The 25,128-nt window shown below is 41.8% G+C and overlaps 1 protein-coding gene across 3 annotated transcripts in view; it reads right to left on the reverse strand.

Moving 5' to 3' along the window:
• Nucleotides 1-5,338: 5,338 nt before the first annotated feature.
• The window catches only part of si (sucrase-isomaltase), a 56,713-nt gene continuing 36,923 nt past the window's right edge, over nt 5,339-25,128 (reverse strand). For all 3 annotated transcript variants that reach the window (XM_040187171.2, XM_040187164.2, XM_078104619.1), the window contains exons 29-48: nt 23,334-23,430; nt 22,928-23,040; nt 22,511-22,636; nt 21,929-22,057; nt 21,652-21,765; nt 21,283-21,345; nt 21,060-21,173; nt 20,871-20,961; nt 20,567-20,705; nt 19,920-20,053; nt 19,708-19,742; nt 18,909-19,025; nt 13,948-14,096; nt 13,128-13,212; nt 12,966-13,022; nt 11,970-12,094; nt 11,620-11,708; nt 10,085-10,134; nt 8,099-8,269; nt 5,339-5,652 (exon numbers count right to left, since the gene is read on the reverse strand). In XM_040187171.2, the coding sequence (XP_040043105.2) occupies nt 5,575-5,652; nt 8,099-8,269; nt 10,085-10,134; nt 11,620-11,708; nt 11,970-12,094; nt 12,966-13,022; nt 13,128-13,212; nt 13,948-14,096; nt 18,909-19,025; nt 19,708-19,742; nt 19,920-20,053; nt 20,567-20,705; nt 20,871-20,961; nt 21,060-21,173; nt 21,283-21,345; nt 21,652-21,765; nt 21,929-22,057; nt 22,511-22,636; nt 22,928-23,040; nt 23,334-23,430 (2,076 nt within the window). In that variant the 3' untranslated portion in view covers nt 5,339-5,574. The remainder of the gene's footprint in view (nt 5,653-8,098; nt 8,270-10,084; nt 10,135-11,619; nt 11,709-11,969; nt 12,095-12,965; nt 13,023-13,127; nt 13,213-13,947; nt 14,097-18,908; nt 19,026-19,707; nt 19,743-19,919; nt 20,054-20,566; nt 20,706-20,870; nt 20,962-21,059; nt 21,174-21,282; nt 21,346-21,651; nt 21,766-21,928; nt 22,058-22,510; nt 22,637-22,927; nt 23,041-23,333; nt 23,431-25,128) is intronic.

The raw sequence follows: 25,128 nt of genomic DNA on the forward strand, positions 1-25,128 counted from the left end.
CAATACATTATCCCGAGTGTGGAGTAGAAGACCAAAGCATCATAAAATAGTGGATGAGGAAAGTTGAAGCGTTTTACCTTCACATAAAGACGTCATCATCAGAAAAGCACTAACAAGGAGGAAAGTGGGCTTACAAGGTTCAAGGGGGGGGTTTAAATGCGTGTTTTTCCTCTAGTCTGATAAACGTTGCATTTAATGCCGCATTTATTTTTCTCTGTCACTTGGCCCTTTGCTGTCTAATTCTCTCATTGTGGATCTGCCGCCCACTTTTATTGAGCACATCCCGCTCAAATGGTGCATGCGTCTCTCTCCTTGTAATTCTTTTTATTTCTCCTGTCAATGTGTCTCCCTCTCTCCACGCACTGACTCTCCTCTCGTCCTGATGAGGCCAGCCCCTCCATGCCGATGAGACTGATAGAGGGTGATTAAAGTGCAGTCTCATCTGGTGGGAAAACTGACCTCAATCAGAACTATTCTACCCGAGAGGACGCTCTCCTCCTCTCTGTTTCCGTTCATCCATCCTTGCTCCACAGCATATTCCTGACTCTCATCCACCATCTTTTATCCTCCCTGACCTGCTCCCTCAGCATGTCAGTGCTCCCCATCCCTCCACGTCCCACTCGGCCCTCTCATTTTTCATATACACCGTCCACTCACAGGGATCACTCTCAATTTGTCATCATGGGCCGTGTTGTCCTCAGATGGTAATCTGTCCTTCTGGAGGACTCTCAAATTTGTTGTCTTTGCTTTTCAAGAAAGCGCTTATTGACAAAAAGGCTACTTTTCAGGGTATATCTGACTATGTATGGATGCATAATTGCCGAAATTGTGGAAAAAGAGTTTAATAAATGGAAATGCAATGTGTAAACGTAACAAAATACAAGATGAGGAGCATGTGGTTTAATCAGTTGATATCTTAACTTGGTTTCGTTCCATCATTTATTCTGTTTAAATGGATGGAAAGACGAGTGGAAAGTTTCTTCTGCAACATAAAACATGTTGTCTTATGGTCAAGGTTTGGCATAATATGGTATATAATATATACATATAACAATGTGGTTTATGAATAGACTCCCGGTTGTCACAAATCCCTCAACAAGTTTCTGCCCGTTAGCTTGTAGATTTAGCTTGCTAAGCTGAGACAGATGGTAAAACAATAGCATTGAACCTCAGGGGAGCGGCACACACTTGATGCAGTAAGCGTAACAATGTTGTTGTTTTTTTCCGCTGTAAATGATTGAGGAGCACCGCTAGAAAACCCCACGAGTCATCTGTCCAACTCCAACTCCTTTGTTAGCTAGCTGTGTCCGACTTAGCTAGTGAGTCTTATGCTAAGAACTGAGCCGTGGGGAAATTACTTTCATGGAGAGTATAATAACTGGTAAAGCTTGTTGACATAAGGCTGCTCGTCTCTTTTTATGGTGGGATGGAAATCAGATTGTAATTCCCCTTCTCTGCGAAAGTGAGCTGCCGAAGTGAGCTCCTCGTGCACGCAAAGGTGCTCCTGTTGTGTTTGCATTTCTAATCGGTTGACAGTATATCGACCAGTAAGGTGTTGATCTGGCGACAAGAAAGAACACACTTTTCAAGTGTTCTTCATATATATATTATATATATATATATGTTATTTAAATATTATATATATAGGCTATAATATTTAAATAAGGCCATGCTCAAGATTTAAACTGTAACATTTGTCTCGTTCTCTCTGTCAAAGGCAACGTGAAAGGTCAGAGTTATTATACTCAGCTGATAACGTCCGTCCCCCTTTAGATCGGTTGTCTCTGGTAAAGTAACAAGTTGAGTTTTGCTCAACGTTCAAGATCACAGATCACTCTTACCGCGCAATAAATTCACATATGTTGCATGTGTGGACCTGAAATAAAGGAGAGCAATCTCAGTGTGTCCTTCTATAAATGTCAGCCGTAATGTGTGTTGTCATGGCAACGTTCAGCCACGGACTAAATAAAGCGCTTTCCAGCTTTAGCTTCGCAATTACTACGATACATCACGGCTGTCAGCCTTTGCTACACTTTCTGACTTGGAAAATATAACATGTGATTCCCACAAACGTCGCCAAGCCCACACACACAAGTGTGTGTGAAGTGTGTGAATGAATCACGTGTGTGTCATTTTCTGGGGATGATTGTAATGTCCAGTGAGTCTAGAGGTAAGTGCCACTTTGTTTCTATGTTGTTGCTACGAATGAACAGTGAAGAAAAGAAGGAAATAAAGTAAACAGGGAGATTTCCCCTCACTGTCAGCGCACATAATTAGCAGAGATCGTGCATTTGTTCGCAGGTCTTTTTTCTTGTCCCCGTTTTTATCACCTGACAGACACAGCGAGCAGCTGTCACGTGATCTCTCCCATATTCAAATGAGGCAAGCTCGGGAACAAAGATTGTATTTCGGAGTTAAGACCACGGAGTTATATATTACATAAGTAATATAACTGGTGCTACAGTCAAAGCACCAAAGGGCAGAAGGAGTTGAATGTATTATTGCGTGCTCCCTGGGCGACACTCTTGGGATAGCTTGATTTGAATCTTCAGTTAGAAGAACACATGCTATCTGGAGTATTGAATCGCTCCGCCACCAGAGGCATTTAACTAGCTCTGCTGAACCGGAAGTGATGCAATCACACCGGCCCCATTTCCAGTGATATTTAAATCCTTTTCTGCGTGGATGGTCTGGCCAATTGGAAAATTGCTTTTCCTTCGTGCGTGCCCTGTTTCTGATTTGATTTGTGAGGAATGTTTGTGTCAGTGTGTAAGTGCGTGGGTGCACCGTTGTGCCCGTTGATGTGATTTTTTGTGAAGATGTTTGCATGTGGCCACACTTTGGTGCCTAATCCACAATCCGTCGTGTGCCAGAAAGAAATGTCTCCTTCCCATTTCTTCTTTTCTTTCTCAATTTGCACAGACTGCTAAGTAGCCGTGCAGTTTTCACCCTCCTTTTCAGCGAATGCAAAAAACATGGAAAAAAATCATGGTCCATCATTTTGTTGATTTTGAGCTTTGTGACTCAGTTCCAGCTGGAAATACTACCGTCAGGTAGAAGCATGTTATTGGTAGGCGACGCGATAGAACAATGTCTAAGACACAAGGAACATACGCATTTTAATTATCAACATTTCTTACTTTATTCAATAAATGTTGTTTTACCTTTTCCTTGTGCATGTGAGGGAAGTCATGGTTCTATTCTTCAATCGTTAAAGAACGATGATAAAGAGGTAGCTGGTGTCAACAGATGCGTTACAATCGCATTTATTAATTAAATAGTTGTTCACTCTGATAAAAACATCAATCTAGTTCTCTCTGTATATCTATCTCTGGATTTTGCTGATGTTGATCTAAATGTTAACTGTCACACACATTTGTTTTCGCCTTTTGTCTCAGAAATTGTCCTTTTGATGTTCACTGTCATGTTTTTAAATTTACTCAGATGCACAATTGTCTCTCACTTAGACAGTCAATCATAATATTGTGGTTGTGTTGGATTTTTAATGTGAATAATGAAACGTTAATGTTAAAATAAGATTATTATAAAGATTTTATATATATATATATATATATATTATAAATACTGTCTAGAAGGTAGAAACATTTTCCACTGCTTTTTTCTTAGTGAGGACATGAAACGGCTTAAGGCTCTTGACATTTCAGGTTATATGCATAAAAACATCTAATACCTTATACACATTAATTTGCACAAACATATTAAAGTATACCAACACATTAACAAATGTTCTCACAAACAAACACACACACACACACGTCACATCTGACAGTCTTTGAAGTTGTCAAAGTGTTTCCCTACTTTCTCGCATGTTGTTTCATTCTCTTTTCCTCCCTTCATCTGCGACACACTTGTATCTGTCACTCACCCCAGTAACAAAGACGCATTGTTACTGCAGCTCATTTAAAAGCATGTCGGCTGGTAAAAATTCTCTTTCAGAAAGTAAGTGAAAAACACATTGATCTGTGCACAACGAGATACAAACCAGACTGTCTGTGAAAAGGGCCATATTATGTTATTGTGTTGGACGAAGGGAACCAGTTTTTAAAATGTATTATATAGATAAAATTTCATGTCATGAATACGGTCTATTGGTGTTGTCTGTGTAAACATTGCGCATGCATCTTGTTTTCTAACGGAAATCAATTATACAACTATGGGATGTCAATTTTGTGATACAAATATAACTGAAATTGTCTTAATGTTTTAGAAGAAAGCCCGATTTAACTCCTCAACTCGCCCTTGGTGTTGTCTGTCAGGGTAGTTTGTTTTTGGCAGAAAATAAAAGCGAAAAAACATGATGTCAGGGGACATTTATCTGAGTTTCTTCTTCCAGCGAAATTAGATATAAATCTTTTCTTAGTTTAGAATTTTTCATAACAACTGATTAAACCGGTAATCATCAGTGTATGAATGCGAAGGGACGAATAAAAATACTTTTCCTCTCGCTTATGACGCTTATGATCCTGAATCCAGGAGGAACAACCAGACACATCGCCTGCTCAATTAGGCCTGCTGCTGCTCGCGGGTGACCAACAAAACACAGAACCTCGGTCTTCGATGTCCCATTTTACCTGAAGACGGGGACCAGAATGAATCATCACAAACATTTTATACAAGTATCACAGAAATACACAAGAGACACACACACACACACACACACACACACACACACGTCCACCATTCATCATTCAAGCCCTTTGTACATTCTTGTCCAAGCAGTGGCGATTAGAGTGGAAATCAATTTCAGGTGCCCATGGTTAAATTGATATCATTATGTTTACTGCAGGCCGAATAATGGATGACTATATCATTATATGTGGAAGTAATGGGACGAGGCAAAGCACAGGTAGACAGCTTGCCGCAGGTGAGAGCTATAATTAGTGGCTAGTTCCTGGCACACCCATACGTGTGCTGATGCATTCATAAGTGCAACTGTGGGATCACACATGTAGCCACGCATATTTAAATCATGGCATTTCAAGCTGGTTAATGATTCCATTATTCATTTTATTTAATGTGAAAAACTTTAAGATTATTATTGCCTAGAAAGTAGACATGCAAAAAAACATTCTCTTAGTGAGGACATTTAAGGGCTACGGTTTCATGTTATATGCTTAAAAACATCTAATACTACTGCATATAATTGCAATTGAATGAACAGTTCTCGAGTGTGGATCAGTGGAATATTGTAAAAACATTGTGTATCATTCCCTTTGTGTACATCCTCACGCAGAGCTTATTGATTCTAGAGGTCAACGACTCCATGAGACACCTTGTATATAATTTGTAAAAAAAAAATCAACAAAACAACAAAAAATCCATAATTTTGCACTTTAATGAATGTGTGGTTCTGATAATAAGATAATGAGACATTGTACAATTCATTGTAAAAAGCATTTTTCGGGTTAATGATATAGTAGTGTATGTTAAAGAAAGAAATTGAAGTGATGATCTGAAGTTGGAAAAAAAAAAATCGGCATTTAGTTTACATCGTACATTGTGACAATGGACTAGGTGTATTAGCTATCTGGTAAAAACACTGTACTCTGTTGATTAGATGCTGGTCTTCCATGTGATGGTAAATTTCTGATCCACAGGAACAGACAGCGGAGCAGCATATATTATCAGCTCCTGCAGACACAATAAGAAAGGTTCATATAGTTTGCTTAATTAGACATGTTGTCAAACCATTGCTAGGATACTGCACAGTTATGAAAGAGCACGTCTACTAATACACAATCTTTTGAAACATTTGAAAAAAGTACAACCCAATGACATGACGATTGATTGTTATGTATTGGTTAATGTAGTTTTGTTTAATATTGCTTCTTTTTTATTCGTTTTCCTGTACCGCACAAGTGACCCGAGAGTTTTATTGATCCACACCGGTGCTGTAAATATAAATGTGTAAAAGAAAGAAGGAGAGAGGATTCTTGCTTTAATCTATCACTCATTTTTTCATCTCTGTTGGCTGATTGTATGCTGTTTGCAAAGGCTATTTCCAAATAATGGGACATGTGAACATGTACGTGCAAGAGTGGGGAAAAAGCATCCCGACAATGGTCAGAACGTGGGTGTGAATAATTGCCTGTCCACACACTTAACCTGTCAGCCCGCAATAGACTTGTGACTCCTCGGTTGTATTCTGCCTGCTGCCTCGTGCATTCTAAGCTCCCCGAACTTGCCCTTGAGAATTTAAGTCTCCTTAATGTGACACGTGTGAACATATAAACTCCATTCATCCGGTCCTGTACGTTGTATCTGATTTAAAAAGGAAAATCCCAATTTGTCCCTGTCGTATAAAAAACCAGGGGTCACATGCTAAGCCATACAAGCCGGGCTTGAACATGATGATTATATGTATATTGTAAATGAGAGTATAAATAGGTCTAAACTTATTCAAAATAAAGCATGCTGTACCAGACAGACATGCGTGGCGCCCTCTCTGTATTTAAGTGACACGACGCCGGCTGCTAACAAGTCAAGGCGTCGCTATCAGACGATACTCAAGGAGATGAATGGATTGTCTTGCACTGAAAAACCACTTATTACCATATGCCCACTGTGTCATCCTCATTGTCTCCGTCTCCCTTTTCCACCCCTGTCTGTCTGTCGTCCTTTACCTCCCCCTTTTTTAAAGATGGCCTAACTTTTCATTATTCTTTTCCGATCATTGCGTCCGTAACACACACAAACGCACACGCGCATGCACACAATCCAGATCCGTTCTGACTTCTTCATTTGTAATTCTCGCCTCCTTTCTCCTCTTCTCCGAGAACAGTATAAATCAAGAGCTTCTGGGCTGTTTCACCTACGGTTATTTATGGAGCTACTGCAGCTATGATGTTCATGCTTCCTATTAGTGCACAAAGAGTACAAACGTGGAATATTTTATTCACTGGCCGAATAGAGGAGACCTGGCCTTGTTTTTCTGTTTCCCTGCTGCTTCACACTCTTGCGGTACTCTTGCAGTGTCTTTATTACCCATCCTGCACCTTGAGTGGGACTGTAATAAAGTCCTAAACCCTCCCTCCCCTCTTTTCCAATTCCTCCTTGAATGATCTAAACTCTTCTAGTGATTAAAGAAGGTGTCCATTAGCTAAATAACCTTGATTAAATGTGACACCGTGTAGATGCAGCTGAATGTTGTAATTGACTTTGACCCTCTGATCTCTCTATCAAGGACCACAACGAAGATTCACCCGCAAAACTAAGAATAGTAAGAATTCCCTTTGACGTAAAGAACTGACAACATGCAAGAGGTTTCGCGGTCTCCAACTGAAAACGGGAAGAATCACCCCATGGTAAGTACTGTGAGCGGCCCTTTGGCTCGGCCTCGTACGCAGCGTTCCTCCAGATTCTCCATCACGGTTCTCTGCGCAAAACCAATGGAGCGGACGACGGGCGGGTCGAGAGGAAATGACTGTCATTCTGCATAAAACCGCATCTTCAGCCACGTATCCATTACACAACAACAGTCAGTGGGAATGCAGAGTTGATTACAGCTGTCATGTGCGGCACGGCGGGGAGTCGTGAACCGGAGCAGGTTTTTTTGTTTTGTTGTAGTGACAGCTTTTGACTGGCAGGGAAAGGCTCAATCAATGTGAAGGCTGCTGTATTTAATGATGTCACTGATTTAAGGGTATAAAGGCTCAAAGTTAACTATTGCAACGCAAACACGACATCAGTGTTTGCATTATGGACAGTGATTAATATGTTTTGAGGCCATTAAAGCGTCATTTTGGATGATTGCATTTGTGGAATGCTTGTATAGTCAGCAATTAATAGTGTTACATGATGCAAATATAATGTGGTTTGTCTATTAAATAAATTACGTAAATAAACACAAATACAAACTCTATACCATTGAGTTTCTGTCTGCAGCTGTGTTCAAATAACTGAGCATGAATTGCATCTGTTGGGTTCATCATGATGAAGCTGCACGGGTCCAGAAAGCAGCACTTCTTTAACACTATGTGTTAAAACTGACCCAACTTTCACTACTCAGCAGTAACTTGGCAAGCAACACAGATATTTAGAAAACTGCATGAATTGTACCCAGACTATAATTACTGACCTGAGTGTCGACGTTGTGGTTGGACTCCGGTTTGTATGCTGCTCCATCCGCGGTCGTCAGGGTAACATCCGTGATTCCAACGCTGCCCGCTCCCCAAACCTTCACCTCACCCAGGGTCAGACGGTCAGCAGGGGCAAGCTGGTTATGGATGACCTCACTGGTCAAGGTGTTCTGGGGGGGTGAAAGTGTGGGAGGAACAAGGACGCAGGGTTATTACAAAGAGATGAAAAGATAAATGATGTACAGGATTCACATTAGGTGACATTTATTCTCATCCCTGCTGTGTCTATTCAACCAGACTGATTTAACATTTTAGTATCTTTCTCCATGTCATTGGTTTTACATCCACCATTTTATACGTTCTACTTCATGCTTTGTTTTCAGCAGAGAGGGTTTAATTGTCTGAATAGTTTTACATCCATGCATTTATTACGATGACACTGGGAGCGACACACATGTTTGGCCAATTAACCAGAAGACTAAGTTGTTCTTACTTTCTAAAAAACGGCGTCACACTGAAGGTTTGGAACTCAAATGGAGCTCCATCAACACACACACACACACACACACACACACACACACACACACGCACCCACTAACACACACATTTCAGATACCCTTCCAAAATGGCATTCAATCTGCTAATCTGCCAGGCAGCCCTGGCCTCATTGCCCAACTTATCCTCATCTTCTCACATCTGCCTGCTCACACAACACACGCAAACCCTTGCACAAACACAAAAACACACTCTCCCTCACCCCCCCCCTCTCTCTCTCTCTCTCTTACACCCCCCCCTCCCCCCGTTTGGCTGTCAGACAGTGTGGCTGTTTTATCGCTGTGTGAAATTGCTTTGGAATGGGCCTGATGGTAGGCAGAGGACAGCCACAGATGTTTGGCCATGGTTACTCGATGTGGGTGTGTGTATGCTGCAAACGTGTGCACGTGTGTGTGTGTGTGCGTGCATGCCCGTTAATGGCTGTCCGTCTGTGACTGTGTGCCTTTGCCTGGCTGGGAAGCAAACAGGGCTGGGTTAGTACCATTAGTCTCAGTGATTAGGCGGTTCCTGATCAAACTGTGGCCTGGAAAACATTCTCTTCTTAAATAGAAGATAATCTTCTTCTGAAATTAGCCACAAGACTATCGCACATAAAACACATAAACATTGATGCAAACCCAGACACAACTATTCACTGTCTGTGTATATATAAACACAATGAAAGTGTGTATCTTTATCTGGACGACCTTTTATTGCACTTCAGTATATCTTCTTTTTTCCCCAATGCTGTGTTCCACCACTAATACTATTTCAGCGTGACAAATAAAAAACAATTAGGATTTTCCTCAGATTCACGGTCGTTAATGGAACGCATCTAATAGCTAAAAATATTTTGAGGGAAACATTTGTGGGAAACAAGTGACAAAAAGTAAGTACAACAAACAATTTGAAATCAATGTTCTTGCTTTGTGCAAGTAGTCTTTGTGTTTGCGATAAGAGGTATCTTGTACGGGCGGATAATTAAGTGCAATTTCATGCCAAAAAAAAAAGAGTAGGAGAAATGCTCTGCGAGCTGCCCAAGCACAAGCACAGCTCCTCCACTCCAACCACCTGGACAGGCGTGTTCCCTTTTACAGAAACCAGGTGTGTGCCGAACAAGCAAGAAGGAAGACACAACAATAAAATCACAGTAATTATCTCCGCTAGTTCAGTTTCAGTTGTGTTCCATACTGTGGAATATTATTTGTTGAAGTCTTCATGAATTGTGATTAAGTTTAATGAAGGTGAATCGACTGTACTGAAATCTCTGCCTTAAGAGTTTTAAATGAATTCTGCGTTAATGGCTTCCAACGGTTGACCTATTACATCCACTCATCACTCTCCTGTTACATGGGAACCGTGTTTCTCACTGTCCAGTCTCACTGCGTAAAGATCAATAACAACAGTAAAGACAAAAGGGGGCGCGACATGCGGTTGGCCCTTGAACTTACGAGATTTGCTGTGAAGGAGATCAGTAGATATTCTTTTTTCTCCACGGTGTCTGTGGAGAGAGAGAGAGAGAGAGAGAGAGAGAGAGAATACGATTTTTGGGAAAAGGGAGTATTCATATTGACCACTGGGTTTTTATTCATCCGACCGACTGAATGGACCTTAAATGAGTGAGTCGGGCAGTGAAGGGGGGCTTTAAAGAATGAAACATTTGATGGCATCGTCAATGGATGAAAACAACTTGCAACGTGGCCGAATGCATGATCTTCCATGGAGGACTCTCTATGTCCCAAACAAAGGATCACTGGTTGAATAAATGAGCAATTAATGAATTAAATGCTGTATGAAAGGCTGAATTGTTAGTGGGTTGCATGAAAGGGGGGTAAACTAATGGATGGATGGAACCGATGAGTCGGGCTCCATCGGTAGCAGAGTGCACCACTCATCCCTTGGAAATGAAACTCAAACGTGTGGTTCAACGAAAGCAGAGACGACGCAGGGAAGCAGGCGCTGCAGCGAGAGACGGAGCGGACTTGACAAACACAGGCAGGCGTCGCTGCAGACGGACGCGCACACGCGGCAGAGAGGAGCGAGGGGGGGAGTGAAGCGACGCGGGGAATTACTGTAACAGTTCCTGTCGGCCCCCTTCTCTGTCATCCCTAGTTCTCTCTCCGTCGCTCCCTGCTTTCTTTATCGCAGCACGAACACGCCTTTCACAGAGGGGGGGACTTCTCAGCACTTGAGAGCCAGAGGCCGTCAGTGTGCGTCTGTGTGTGTGTGCGCGAACAAGGGAGAAAGTGTGTGATCTGATCAAATCAAAAAAGTATTTTGAAAATACAGTAACCGCTGGTGTATTTACGAAGTCTACACGGGATTTAGTCATCAAGAAAAAAAAGAATATATGCAAATACAACTGAACACTCTAAGCATGAACATTTTTCACCTCGTTGCCGAGGTGACCGAGGTGAGAGGATGTTTCCAGGTTGTTTAAGACTTCTCTTCTCCTCCATTGTGCTGCTGATGCAGCTTTGCTTCTCTCACTTATTGTTTGATTTTGTTGTTTGGGTTTCTTGCTCTGCTTTTGTTCATCTTTCAAACCTCACATCATAAACTTAATCCCCAGGACAAGTTACGGCCTTCACTCTTCACGACGACACGCATTTGAATTCCTTAATAACTTGCCGTGTGCGTTATTTGTTATGGCCACTTGAGCCAGGTTGTATCGTCTGCTAATCACAAAATAAACATCTTGAATTCACACCTTTCTATCTGCACACCAACTAAAATGTTCAAAAGAGGCCAACTGTTTATTAATTAACTTGTAATGTGTCTGTGTGTGATTTTACCACCAGCTGCTTTGCAAGGTCAACTAAATAATGGTACAATTCTTCCTCACAGTAATTAACTTCCCCATAGGCACCTGAAAGCAGTGAACAATTGATGTGAACTGGACTCAGCTTTTAAAACGTGTCTTTGATTTGATTACTGAAAAGGGCCACTGGGCAGAGGGTGTCCGAGTGAGTGACCTTTCACTCACCTATCCCTTCTCCATCATCCCAGAAGAACGAGCCTCTAGCGGTTCCGGCGTCGTCAAGGGCAACGATCAGTCCTAAAGGATTCTTCCGACTGGGACAAAATGGGCAGAGCGGGTTAAGGCGGATTGCTACAGGACGACATCTATTTATACCTCCTGCTGAGGACCAATGAATTAACATTTCTACTGGGGGGATCCACCTGATCTCTCATCAGCCTCTAACCTACTCTTCAGTCTCAAAACAATCGTAGACAGGATTCGTTTTGATGAATGTCGGTCACATTCACTAAACACACAGGAGGCTGACCTGTCGTTGTGTGTGTGTGTCATCACCATGATGTGTGCACACTTACCTGTAATATGTGGTGTTCTCTGGGTTCTGCCAGGGTAAGATATATCCACCTCGGATATGAAGGTTGATTTGGTCCAACGGTGTGTGCATGGCGACCATTTGGCGCCGCACTCCAACGTCCCGGGCCTAATGAAAGCAGCAATGATTCCATTTGAATAAAATACTATGAATATGATTAGTATGTTGTTATTGTTTTAATGTTAATGTAGCTTTTCGTAAATGATCTTAAACGTCCTTTTTGTTGGCCTGGTATGCCCATTATGTGAAGCACTTTGAATCGCCTTGTTGTTAAAAGGTGCTGTACAAATACATTTGCTTTTGATTTGATTCATTTTTTTCAATTTGAACGCCTGCTTTGTGTGGAACTAGCATTCGTGTGCCGGTAAAACACAAAGCATGCAGTAAAAGATGTGACATCTCTGAAAAGCTACATGGGAAACATTTCAGTCATTCATTACATCTCTAAAGAATTCTTTGTGAATTTCTTCCACTATTTCCCACTTCACACCCATCCCTTTTCTTACAGTTTACGCTTCTCTGTGCGCCTAATGGACACGTTTAATGGAGGTTACCACTTCTCTTCACCAAGTTCAAAAGGCTGTTTCTCTAATGGTGTTTGGCTCTGTGACGCCTTCTCACGAAAGGGGAGTCCGCTTGCTAGAAGGAAACAATGTGATTGGATGTTTGCTTTTGTCATCGAGGCGCCTTCTGCAGTCATGATGTCATCAAAGTGTCATTTGTGTTTGCGTTAGTTATTTTGGACGTACAGCAGCTCATTGAAGCAGGATTTAGATACGATGCACGGACATAATGTCATATGTCATGCATTATTTCCTCCACACTAATCACCAAGTAGAATCTCTTTCAACAAGAGATGCTTTCATTAATGCTCCATGTTATAAATCGTTTCACCAGGGTCCTTCATTGTTATCTGCAGGAATCGTGAATGCATTTGACAATATACTCTATCTTTTGGCTGCTACGGACTTGGACTCACCGTGTGGAAGTCGTACCAGCGCGCGTCAGGAACATAGCCATGCACAACCGTGACTCCCTGTCAATCATAAAGATAGTCAATAAAAATCCCTGAAATGCTTGAAAAGTTGCATGTGTGATATCTATATTAATGCAAAAGAGCTGTGTGAGTTTGTGTGTTTACCGGGTCGAGAGCGGGGGTTATGAGAAGGGCCGGTCCCCAGAGGAACTGCTTGTAGATGTCCCACGTGGCTTTATCGTTCACAAACCTGTGACACACCAGCGCAGATGTCACGGGGCTAGACTATTACCAGCACTCTCTCTTGTGTCCTCGGCACAGACGACAACTCAAGTACTCATTCAGATTTCAATGGTTTGAAGATGCAAGCCAAAGATCCCTGCCAGACTCGCCCTGCCAGCTCCTTAAATACCATCTGTGACTTTAGAAGAGTCTCTTAAAATGAATGAATATGTTTTTCTTGTCATACAGTTCCTCACATTCACACATGGGCGCTTCAAAGTATCTACGGTTATCCGCCTCACTAGAATTGAAATGGGAAATGCCTTGCTCAAGGGCCGCTTAATGGCACTTCCTGGGGCAGGAACGACACTTTTCCAAACCTTTCGAGATGTTTCAGGAGAAAAGTCACAAAGCAGCTGATTCACCTCCATGCAATGTCTATAAATATTTGTATAACCCCCCCAGACTCACAAATTTAACTTGTAATTTAAGCACAGTAATAAGGGCCGTGTTGGAGCTCTACCTAAATAGTTTTTTTAGTCCGGCAGCTATCGCGTACAATATTATACTATATGCATACTAATGAGAAGCAAAGCAGTCGTATATCAGGTTATTTTGGCAGTAAATAAGGAAGAAAAATCCATTCTGCTAATAATTTCAGAATTTGATTAAGTAATTACATGTAATGGCTGAGCCTTGACGTAAGAAGAAAAGATGAGACTGTGTGTGTGTGTGTGTGTGTGTGTCATGAGTGCGTGCTTACTCGTGCAAGAGCGGTCTGACCACTGTGCTTCCATCGACATGAGCCTCGTACATCAGCGTGTACAGGTAGGGCAGGAGGGTGTAACGGATGTTCAAGACCTCCCGGGACGCATCAGAGAATGTCTGATTCCAGGAGACGGGATCCTGTCTCTGAGGGAAACATATTGTAAACATGGTGATTAAAGACGAGTCAAAATGAATGTGAACAAAATCACTGGTAGCACAGACTGGACTTTCCAGACTCTAAACCTCAAATCCAATAAACAGGAAAGTTTATTGGTGGATCCCCTAATTCAGTGGTTCTATAACGTAAACCCTTTGAATGATTTCCTATTAGGGTTGGCTATATTGATTTTATTAATCACACATAACTTCTTAAAAAGAGAAAAAGACAAGTACCTCCTGCAGTATCCTAAAGAACGCCTAAGAGTACATATTCTACCAATGTTGAGAATCAGTTGAGCACCGGTTTTAGGGAATGGCAAATGGAAAAAGTCAAAATAGCTGAAAAACAAGTTTGTTTACTGCAGCTAGAGAGGTTCTCGCTTTTTGAGGGAAACGATTCACTGCTTCAATACATGGTTCATTTCAAAAGCTCCGATGGTTCATTTCTCTCTGTCACAAGCCCAGACAGAGGAAACATGTGGCTTCAACACACGTCCATGGAATGAACGTACATTGCACCCTCTGGTTTATTTATCTTCATGTGTTGATGCTTTCCTGTTTGAATGTAACAACACGCAGAAGATGATGAACTTTAAAATGTCACAAAGTGAGGCGATACTGACGCTCGATAGTTTGTAGCATGCCAGAAAAACTCAATTGGCCTGCGTGCATTCATACTGATAAATGAGGCCAAAACTATTGTTCCCTGCACCGAACTGGCATTTACCAAATGTTTAATTGCCAACAAGTATGACGGGCCCTAAAGAGACAGAGGACAGAAGGAGAGGACACCGTGTGCTGACATTTTGTAGTAACGGGCCTCACTAAATGTATTGGCTTGATTTTCTGGAATTATAGTGCGGAGAACCATCAATCTGGTCAAGTACACACACACACACACACACACACACACACACACACAAACATGCACGCATGCACACACACCCACACACTGAGGAGGACACTGAAGCCTGTCATCAGCATATGCTTCTCCCCTTGATATGTGTGTGTGTGTGTGTGTGTGTGTGTGTGTTTGTGTGGTTTTCACACTGTAAGAATGAATCTGTGTGTATTTGTCTTATGTCTTCCAATGTAAGACAAAAAACCACCGTCACCAAAGTCCTCACAGAGAGGAATAAAAGTGACGGGCGTTTCCCTCGCAGGTGCAATTTGACGAGGTCAGATTTGATAATAGTTATTAACTGTGGCCCAGTGGTTACTAAGTACAGGCCCAACCGCACAGAGGATTTCCATTATCCCACGACCCAAGGAGTTTACCAGATTATCATTTCATTTTCGCATGAAAGATTGTAATTATCTGGAAACTCAGGAGTTATTCTACCTGTCTCCCTTTTCATCAACGCTCATTTGCACCCCCCCCCCACGTCTTTGGATAAGATGTATTCACCGGCACAGCAATCATCATAATCGTTGTAAATTTGAATAAATAAAAAGGTATTTTATGAGCTCATTTTGATTTCACAGTTAGAGTAAACAAATCTGCTCAGTGTAATATATATATACAATTACGCCGTCCCACACGAGCCGGATGAGACAAGGTACCAAGTCCGGCTTTGGGGGGATTTGTAAAGCTTCATGCTGCGTCAGGTTGGGTTAATTTTCAAGTGTAATTCATTAAGACATTCATCTCTTCCTTTACTCTCATCTCAACTTCAATCATCATCGCAGAATTAGCCTGCTGAGCTATTCAGTAAGGGAAAAAAACACCAAATTATTAAGTGAAAGACAATGCATTACGGTCGCATTCTGACCTTGTTGTGACACCTGATGAATAAGCCACTGTCTACGTGAAGTGTACAAACCCGGTGATAATCTGACAAGGTAAGAGAACACATTATCTCTGCTGTGCCATGCTGGAAATTGCTCCCGGTTTCACTCCCAGTGCGGGAACCAACGATGTGAGAGCATCCTTTGCCGTTTCCATAAGAAGCACCGGGCCTTGAAGTACCTCCAATGTGCACTGATCCGCGTCATTATTAAATTCTCAAAGCAACGGACACCTGATTCAGAGTTGGAGAAGTCTGTGTGCGTGTGAACACACAGGGTTGGGAGGACGGCTTCCTGGCGAGGTGGCACCTCGTATAGATTTAAGCTTTCAGCTCAAACGGGGGACCAAACATCACCTCATTCATTCAAGCAGACGGGTTCGTGGGATGAGTTTCCTGTTGCCTCAAGTTTTTGGATTTGTTGGTAGTTGTATTTGTGTTATTTGAAAATAGATTAATGAATAAATGCTCATCTCCACAAACTAAAAGGCCAGGAAATATTTTAATGCTGTTGAGTGATGGACATGGTGTTCTTAAATTTAAATAATCTGAAATAATTCTAGTCCAGCATGCACGACCAAATTATTTCGTTGTAATGCTGTCTTCATGTAGGAAGAGTAAAATCTTCAACGAATATTCTTTTTAAAATTCAGTCGGACAAATCTTACATGACTTGGCAATTATGCGACGGCCTGTCGGGCCCTCAAGGTAGACTTTTCATTAGTGGACACCGAGATTTGATGAAAAGATGTTAGATGGGAGTGCTGAAGAGTGAGAAGCAGACAGAGAATCCATTTTATAAATTCACATAATTTACGGTCACATCGATAGTGGAAAAGGGCCCCGTGACGCACACTGATTATACAGATATGCCTATGTATGCGTTTTTCATCTTTTCTCTCCCGTGCATATTCTCTGGTGATTTATCCGTCTGGAATCTAGTCCCTCACCCCCAACTCATGAAGCCTTCCACTTTCTGTTTTGCATTGTACAGCAAACATCTTAAAATAAAACTACTTAGATGAACAATAATACAATACCGTCTGGTTAATAACAATATTCGCAACTCAACACGAGTCCGCTCCTGAACTACTGTCCGAGAATACGCGTCTTGTTTGATTAATTTTGCATTGTTCTAAAACTACTGTGGACATTTCGGCATATTGCTGGCGCAGTGGAATGATCTCAAGGTCAACGTTTAGAGGTGTCTGAGGGCAAAGAGACACAAGGCGTGACAAAGCTCCGGGAATGAGTCTGCAAAAACTCTCCTCCCTCGTTCTCTCTCCGCTGATTCTGACCTCGCGTACCCTCTGGTTTGGTTTGGGGTGTTAATACTTTTTCAGGCAGAAGTCAAAGTCACTAACTGTCTGCTGATTGGGGATTTTATGTGGCTGAACGGGAAAATAATATATTTGTAGAGAAGACTTAAGCTGACCTTGATTGCATTGTCTCCCGTCTCACAGTCCTGCTTTGTGTGTTTGTTTTACTCCAATTACCACCGTCCTCTCTCACCCAGCCGCGTCCCAGCGTTCTTTTCCTTGTCACCTTCCTTTGTCTCCACCAGTTAACTTGCTAAATTAGCATCTTGTTTCACTCTCGGACAATTTTACCCCAAATATTCATTTTCTTTCTTCAGTCTCGTAACCTCTGAACCTTTCATCGCCTCGCTGTTCCATAATGTCTTTTTCCTCGCCAATGTTTCACCTCTTGATCCCGTTGTTTCTTCATTCTCCTCTCCCAAATTCGATCTATTCGTCTTACTTTTTGACTCTCAAATCATGTCTTTGTGGGCTTTCTTCCTCCACGTTTAAACACCTATTTGCAAGCCATTATTGAATGATTGGAATCAAGCTGTGTATATGTGAGTATGGAGAGGAGGTAAGGTGGTGTGCAGTGGTGGCCAGATCACCTTGAGAATTCAATTATATCCCCACCCCGTGCCGTTGCAAAGCACCGGCACTGAGAAACACATGCATGCACGCACAAACACAACGGTGTCCTGTCTGGTATTGCAGACAAAGCAGAGAAAGTTCGCCCAGTGGGATCGATCTCCGGACGGGCATTATTGGATTTTTCAGATGTGTTCCAACGCTCTTAAAGGTTACTGGCAGAATGAATGCCACCGACACTCCAGCACCAAACAGGTCCATCTTTTTGTGTGTTTGTGTATGTCAGATGTAGATCAAGAGAGAGTTGGGTGGAGAGAGCAACCAATATTGTTGTTGTTTTTTTACAGACGATAAGACGGATGGTGATGTTCCCACAAATGTAGAACAGCTACAGTGACCAACTACTACCTGGTATCATTTAGGTCACAGCTGTCAAACTCAAGGCCCGAATCCGGCCGCAGCGGCCGCTTCAAAACGTGTCCCCCCTGTCAACCGTCGGCCGGACCACCCGCACGACACCCCTCATATGATTTTTAATGGACTGGCCCACTTGAGATTAAAGTGGGTGGTATCTGGCCCAAACCTAAAATGAGTTTGACACCTCTGACTGTATGTACATTTAGAGTAGATTAATTGTTCGGTGTTCCTTAACTTGTTACGACCTTCATTTTTACTGACTTTGTGTGTGTTTTTTTTAATATACATTAGATCATCAGCGGAACCATAATTCCACTTGAAAGTAATCATACTTTGAGGTAGAGAAAACGAATAAATGGAATCATAATGACATCATCCCATCCTCGGATTTACCGTTTTTATTGTACTGTATTAAGTGGCAGAAAAAGCTAATCTAAAGTTTAAGGATCCTGGCATTAACAATATCCACATTCCCAGCACTATTGGAACCCTGCGAAACATTTGTTAACTAAATAATAAATAAAGCAAGTTAGCTTGAAAGCACTACAGCAAACATTTTTAAGATATGGCTCCATAGTTGGCCATCAGAATGAAACTAGCAGCCACAAATACATTTAAATATAAAGGTTTTGGGGTAAAATGCTTCGTTTGAGTGAATACATCTAACTTATGTTATTCCCCTGTTGTGTTTTCATTTGGCCCACCTCGTTACCCTTGCCATTGTGGTTGCGTGAGTATGGATAGAAGGCACCCAGCTGCATCCAGCGAAGACACATCTCATACTCGGCAGCGTTGAAAAACCCACAAATGTCGGCCCCAGTCTGAAAGAGACGGACAGACCAAAAAGTGTTAGTATCTGTGTGTGTGTAAGAGGAGAGAGATATGGACAGAAAGATGGGCACCAAGGTGCACGAGTGAAGATGATTTAATTGATATTTAAATGACGGATAAGCCATATATAAGCATATGTGCAACTGCACACCCTGGACTCTCTACACTTATCCCACTGGTCACTCTACTTTTGTAGCAAGCATCAAATTGCGTATGTGTCCTTGAGTGCGACATCCCAAGTGTGAGCGATGTTGTGTATGTGACCCTCTAGCTGGCTGGGGCACACAAATGATTTACCATATTGGGATCGATGAAGTGTCATATTACGATTATTATTAGATGCACTGAGGAGATGAGACACAGTGGAAGGACAGCATGTGAGAGACAGAGCGAGAGAGAGAGAGAGAGACAGAACACCAATTCTGGACACCAAGTACAGAATACCAATTTATTTTAAAGTTTTTACAAGTCACGACGGACTAGCGTTTAGCTTCTTGGTTAGGGCGGAGCTTGTAATGGCATACTTCACATTTCATCTCAAGACATCCTTTGATGTAACGGTGCTGCAAACAGTGTAACATCACTCAGGCTGCTGTAATCTATTTAAAGAGGGGAAGGTCACAGTAATAAGATCATGTCTTGTAAAATCCAAGGTGAGATGGTGATACTTACATAGGAAATGCCAAACAGACTGAACTCCATCATGCCTGTAGAACAATGGGAAATGGGCAGTTATGCCAAGTGAACGTTCCTTTCCTATGTTGCACAGTTTGAAACCACTGGACTCTATTAGATCTAACTCGTATTAGTGTTCAAAACCGTAACATTTTAAGATCACTGAAGTTTTATCTCAAAAAGTATTTACAGTGTATGTAGATACTTACCTATGATGGATTTGAATAGCTGGTCCCAGCTCGAATAGTTGTCTCCCAGCCAATGTCCAGCCCATTTTCCACTGGTCGGATAAGTGGACCTGGTCACCACTATGCCTCGTTTACCCGTCACACTCAGCAGGGCGCTACATAGAGAAACCAGTCAGGGATTTGTTTTGCAAGTGGAATTCCCACTCCAACATTAATTAACAACCAACAAAAGCGTATTCACCTAAAGTAAGCACAATTCATTCTTGAAACAAATAAGCCAATTTATTGTGATTTTTTAATTCTGCAGTGGACAAAACACAAGACGGTTCAGACGCTAAAGCGCCTGTGCTGAAGGCCTATTGGGGAGGAGCTTCTCCATGCACTACTGTGCATTCTGGACTCCCTCTAAATGTCTTTAGAGCTATTTCCAGATGATGTGTCCTATTTGTGTTTAACATATCCCCAAAAAACAATTTCCACATGTCATGTGTTGGTTCTATGGCCATTTTGTTAACCACTTATTCCAAATAATGTATTTAATCTGCCCTCTTTCAGGGGATTTACTGTATGTTCTACTGTAAGTGTCAAGTGAACCAACAAATACTGTGTATCGACCCAACAAATTATAAAAGACAAAAATAAAAATAAATCATAAAAACAGCACTTACTTGTAGGTGGGCTCTGTGTGGGACCAGCCATAGATATTGTGCACGTCATAGTGTCTGACCTTTGTTCCATCACTGAGTATCTGCTCGCTGTTCATGCACAGCGTTTTGTGGTTTAAGCCAAGATGTTTGGACTCCAGGGCTTTAGGTGAAAAATGACAACAAAAAAACACAAATATTGTGTTAAATGCATACTCCTTATGCTGACTTAATAGCTTCGTACATACATAAACATTTATATAAATATATATAGCGTATCATATAGCGTTGTTATCTACACATATATGCGGAATCATAAGTGGCTTACGTGGCATATATGGAGGGTTCTCCAGAAGGGGATTACCAAGACATTTCCCACCAACTGTGCCGTGGACAAAGCTGGCCGGCTCATTCATGTCCTGGAGATAAAACAAGTGTACATGGAGGTGAAAATAAAATCATGCACAATGAGGTAATAATGTAATTTTATCTAATTGTCAACTTTTCGGTCACTCACAATCCAGATGCCATCAAACTTTAGTTTATTATAGAAATCCTGTATTTCCCTTTGCCACCATACTGCTGTTCTAGCACGGAAGAAGTCTGGGAATGCGGCGTATGCTCTGTATAGCTGTTAACAGAACATTGGGCGGGAAAAGAAATGGCAAGAAAGTCAACAACCCAAAGGAATCTCAGGAGCTTAAGTGATGCAAGAGGGATGAATTACAAAGATATTGTACCTCGACTTCGGTGTCCCAGTCCAGAGAGGTGTTTACTGTGACATTGGGGTAATCTGGCCAGACCTTTAAAAAATATTAACATGTCTGTTGGTATCGATCTCTCTTATTGTATATCCATTTCTTACTGTTCATATTGCACAACTATTTCTTACTGTACATATCTATTTATTCACTTATTACACTTTACATATGCACATACTCTGCACTTTTTTGCTACTTTGCACTTCTGGTTGGATGTTAAACTGCATTTCGTTGCCTCAGTACTTGTACCCTGTGCAATGACAATAAAGTTGAATCTAATCTAATCTAATTAATACACCTTTGTTTGTAATCCCCCACTTGTTTGTTTGGCCTTCCATTGCCTCTCACCTTCCCCCAAACAATTCCATCACTGAGCTCTGCGGGCCATTTGATAAAAACATCGTCTGCTATTCCCCTATCAAAGGCAGGGTAAGTTGTCTCATTTCCAGAGATGGCTGGATCCTGGAATCAAAGGCAAACCATTGGTGTGCATTTAGTTGAACAGAGGCTAGATAATTAGTTATAGAACATGTTGTATATAATAGGTACAGGTGGTACAGCCATATGGATGGCTGATCCTTGGGTGCCCAAACTTGAAAAAAAAAGTATTTTCTTTTTGTATTACCAAAATGAAAATGAACCTCATGCCCTCTCCTCTCATTTTGTCAACTAGGGCAGGAAGTCCATCAAACTTTGGGTTCAGAACAAAGTCCAGCTGACGTTCCATGTAGTCAATGTCTCCGTACTGCACATCCTGCGGGAGACCAAAAAAATTCTAAGCTGCCATATTTTAAATTCTGAGCATTTTTTGTCTTCGCACAACGGCCAACATGGTACACTATGTCAATGCAGTTTGATTGAATTGACTAATATTTATAACATACGTTTTACAGAAAGCAATGCTCGTGTCAGCAGGTCAGGAAAAAGGAATTGCACATTTTGTACCAGCAATGTTTTTTTTTTCACATGGAATGCTTTTCCAGAGTCAAACACAGCTAAGTATTACTTGAAATACAATGTGATTCCAATATTTAATTATGGGACAGAAGTACTGGTATTTGTACGAACTGAATAGAGGCTGGTATAGCAGCTGTGCAATTTACAAAGGAATCAACTTTTAATGAACTGAAGGTCATGTTTCATTAAACTATTCCCAATGAAAGACATGAAGTCACTGTCTCCATTTTGCTTCATCCCAATAACTTACGTAGGGTATGCCTGCTGCCCTCATATCTTTGTATAGATCTGCTATCTCCGTATCATTGACGTAACCATAGCGACAGAGTTGGAACCCAAGGGACCAATAGGCAGGTAGAACAGGTCGTCCAATCAGCTGTTAAGAACAAACAAACAAGGAAGTCAAAACAGTTCAGCAGAGAAAAAGTTGTTTTGTAGGAAAACGGTGTGGCGTTGTGTGTTTGATTGTTTGTGTGTGTGCGTGTGTGTGTGTGTGTGTGTGTGTGTGTGTGTGTGTTTAGCTAAATGAGAGAACGCAATGAAGCAAGGAACTCCCAGCTGCTGCAGTCCATCAGCGGCGGCCTGGGGCCAGACACAAAACCCGCACACATAGGTGCAAAAGCACACAAATGCACACAAGTGCACAGAAAAGTTAAAGAAGACTTACAGCAGTGTACTCCTGCACCACCATCTCAGGCGTCGGTCCCAGGACCATAAAGAAGTCCAGGATGCCTCCGAGCGTCCGGTAGGTTATCGCAGGAGTAGGCTGGAAACTCACATCTGGACGTAAAGACATTCACGCCTGTTAAACGTGTAGATGAAGTGTATGTGTGTTCATTGTCTGCACACTGTGTGTGACTCGTGCAATTTTTATGAGGTTTTCTTTTCTGTCACTTTTTAATGAAGACAGTCAAGAGACAAGATCAATATGAAATCATTTTAGAAGGATATTGGCTCAGAATGAATTACTTAGCTCTTGGAAGGTGAGACATGGATATATGTGTGTATTACTGTTCAGTATTATTATTTAAGACACACGTGTGCCTTTGTGCATGTGTGTTTGTTCCTCTCACCCATGGCATTGCTGTTAAGGAGCAGCACACCGTGAGCATCAGCCGTGTTCTCAAGACCCATATAGAAGGGATGCACTCCATAGCAATTCATCTTGTACTGAAGTAGAGTGACAGAGAGAAGTAATGCAGGAAAATGTGTGAAATAGGTCTGTTTTGTTGCCTGTGCTAATGTATGCTCCTGTTTTTATTTATTTAAGACCATTTTCCATGACACCTGAAAGGGATTTTCTCAGGGCAATGAGCTCCGATATTTCCAAAAGTATCCTGTGGCTATCCTCTAAGCAAATTGTAGTACACTCAACAGTTATTTAAGTATAGTCGTTATATTTTACTCGTCTTAAACTCGTCTTGCCTGAGTTTAAAGACCAATGAGATGTTATTTATTTTGCTGCGGGGTGCTATAAAAAAATCAGGAAGCCCTAAATGTAGCATGCAGATCATTAAAATGAATGACAAAGCTGTGGCTTGGTGTTGGTGGACTTATAATACTCTTAATTTCTCTGTGAAAAATGATATACAAAAATGTTTTTGCATTAGCTTCCATCATGCATACACTGCAGTGCACATAAATGATCATAGCATTATATTGTTCTATTTGAAAGAATTGAGGGTGAGTTACTTCTGTAACTGCCGCTACTGAGGAGGAAGAGATAGAAAGGTGGCGGCAGATGGGACATCTGCCACTTTCGGATGTCACCACACTGCAGATAAGACTTACGGGTAGATCCCACTCCATTAGCATGCTGCCCTTCTGGTTCACAAGACGTTGTTAAACTGTGTTACGTCTCTTTGACTGTATGTGTGCTTTTCTTGCAGTATATTTATAGTCTCCTTCATTTTCTGTGGCAAAAACAACCTAGTTAGAGACTGAAGAAATCCCCGCCAGAGTACACAACATCGAGTTTCCCTCAACTACCACGCATTCAACCTCGGAACACATCTCTCTTTCATGTTGCTGCAGTGGTGTATCCTTCTGGCTATGTCTCTGCAATTTGGAACAAAAAAGACCCATGAGGGTAGACTCAGACGATATTCCCTGCATTGCAGTGTTGTTTTTGTTTATCTTTTTTCTGGTCTTCTCGTTGGAAATGTTGAACGGTTCAACTTAAATGAACTGTTGGTTCGGATTATCTGAGGCTCCAACCACTGCTGGACCAAGACCCCGGCTTTGAGTGCTTTGGCAGGGGGCCTGGTGTGGAAAGGTGCTCAGCAGACACCAGCCTGCCTGGGCTGAGGCCCCCCGACACGGTCCCTCTTTAACCAGGGGAGAGGGTATTAATCTCCCTGGCGTTGCATGAAGGTCCTGGAGCCTAAAACTGGTCACCACAACTCGCTTAGCTCGTTAGTAGTTGAAGTATCTATAGAACTACTAGTCTCAGTTGCAATTTTTTTTATTATGATATGTATTCAAAGTGTCTTATCTGGATTAATATTTGCATATGAAAGCAGTATGTGTTTTAATATAGATGACCTTGACTGATCTATATTATTTTCACTCATTTTTTTTCCCTCCGAACTGAAATTATTTTGTTCTCTGAGGACTCCCACAACATTTGTCTGAACCCAGCTGTCTTGCCAACTCCTTTTGGCTTTGGCTTTGATAATGTTGATGCAGGTGGAACCCTCATCCTGTCCGGCCCCAGTAGGTAAAAGCATGACGACACACATTTCAGCCGCACACATCAACGGCATCGCAACAGGTTTACAAGTTTACACACTGGAAGGTTGTTTTTTAAGTCACCTCTACAGTCAGAGGATGGGCTGACACTCTGTTATATACGCCATGACCAGCTAT

Source organism: Gasterosteus aculeatus, chromosome 1 (assembly GCF_964276395.1).
Source record: "Gasterosteus aculeatus chromosome 1, fGasAcu3.hap1.1, whole genome shotgun sequence".
Lineage (NCBI taxonomy): Eukaryota > Metazoa > Chordata > Actinopteri > Perciformes > Gasterosteidae > Gasterosteus > Gasterosteus aculeatus.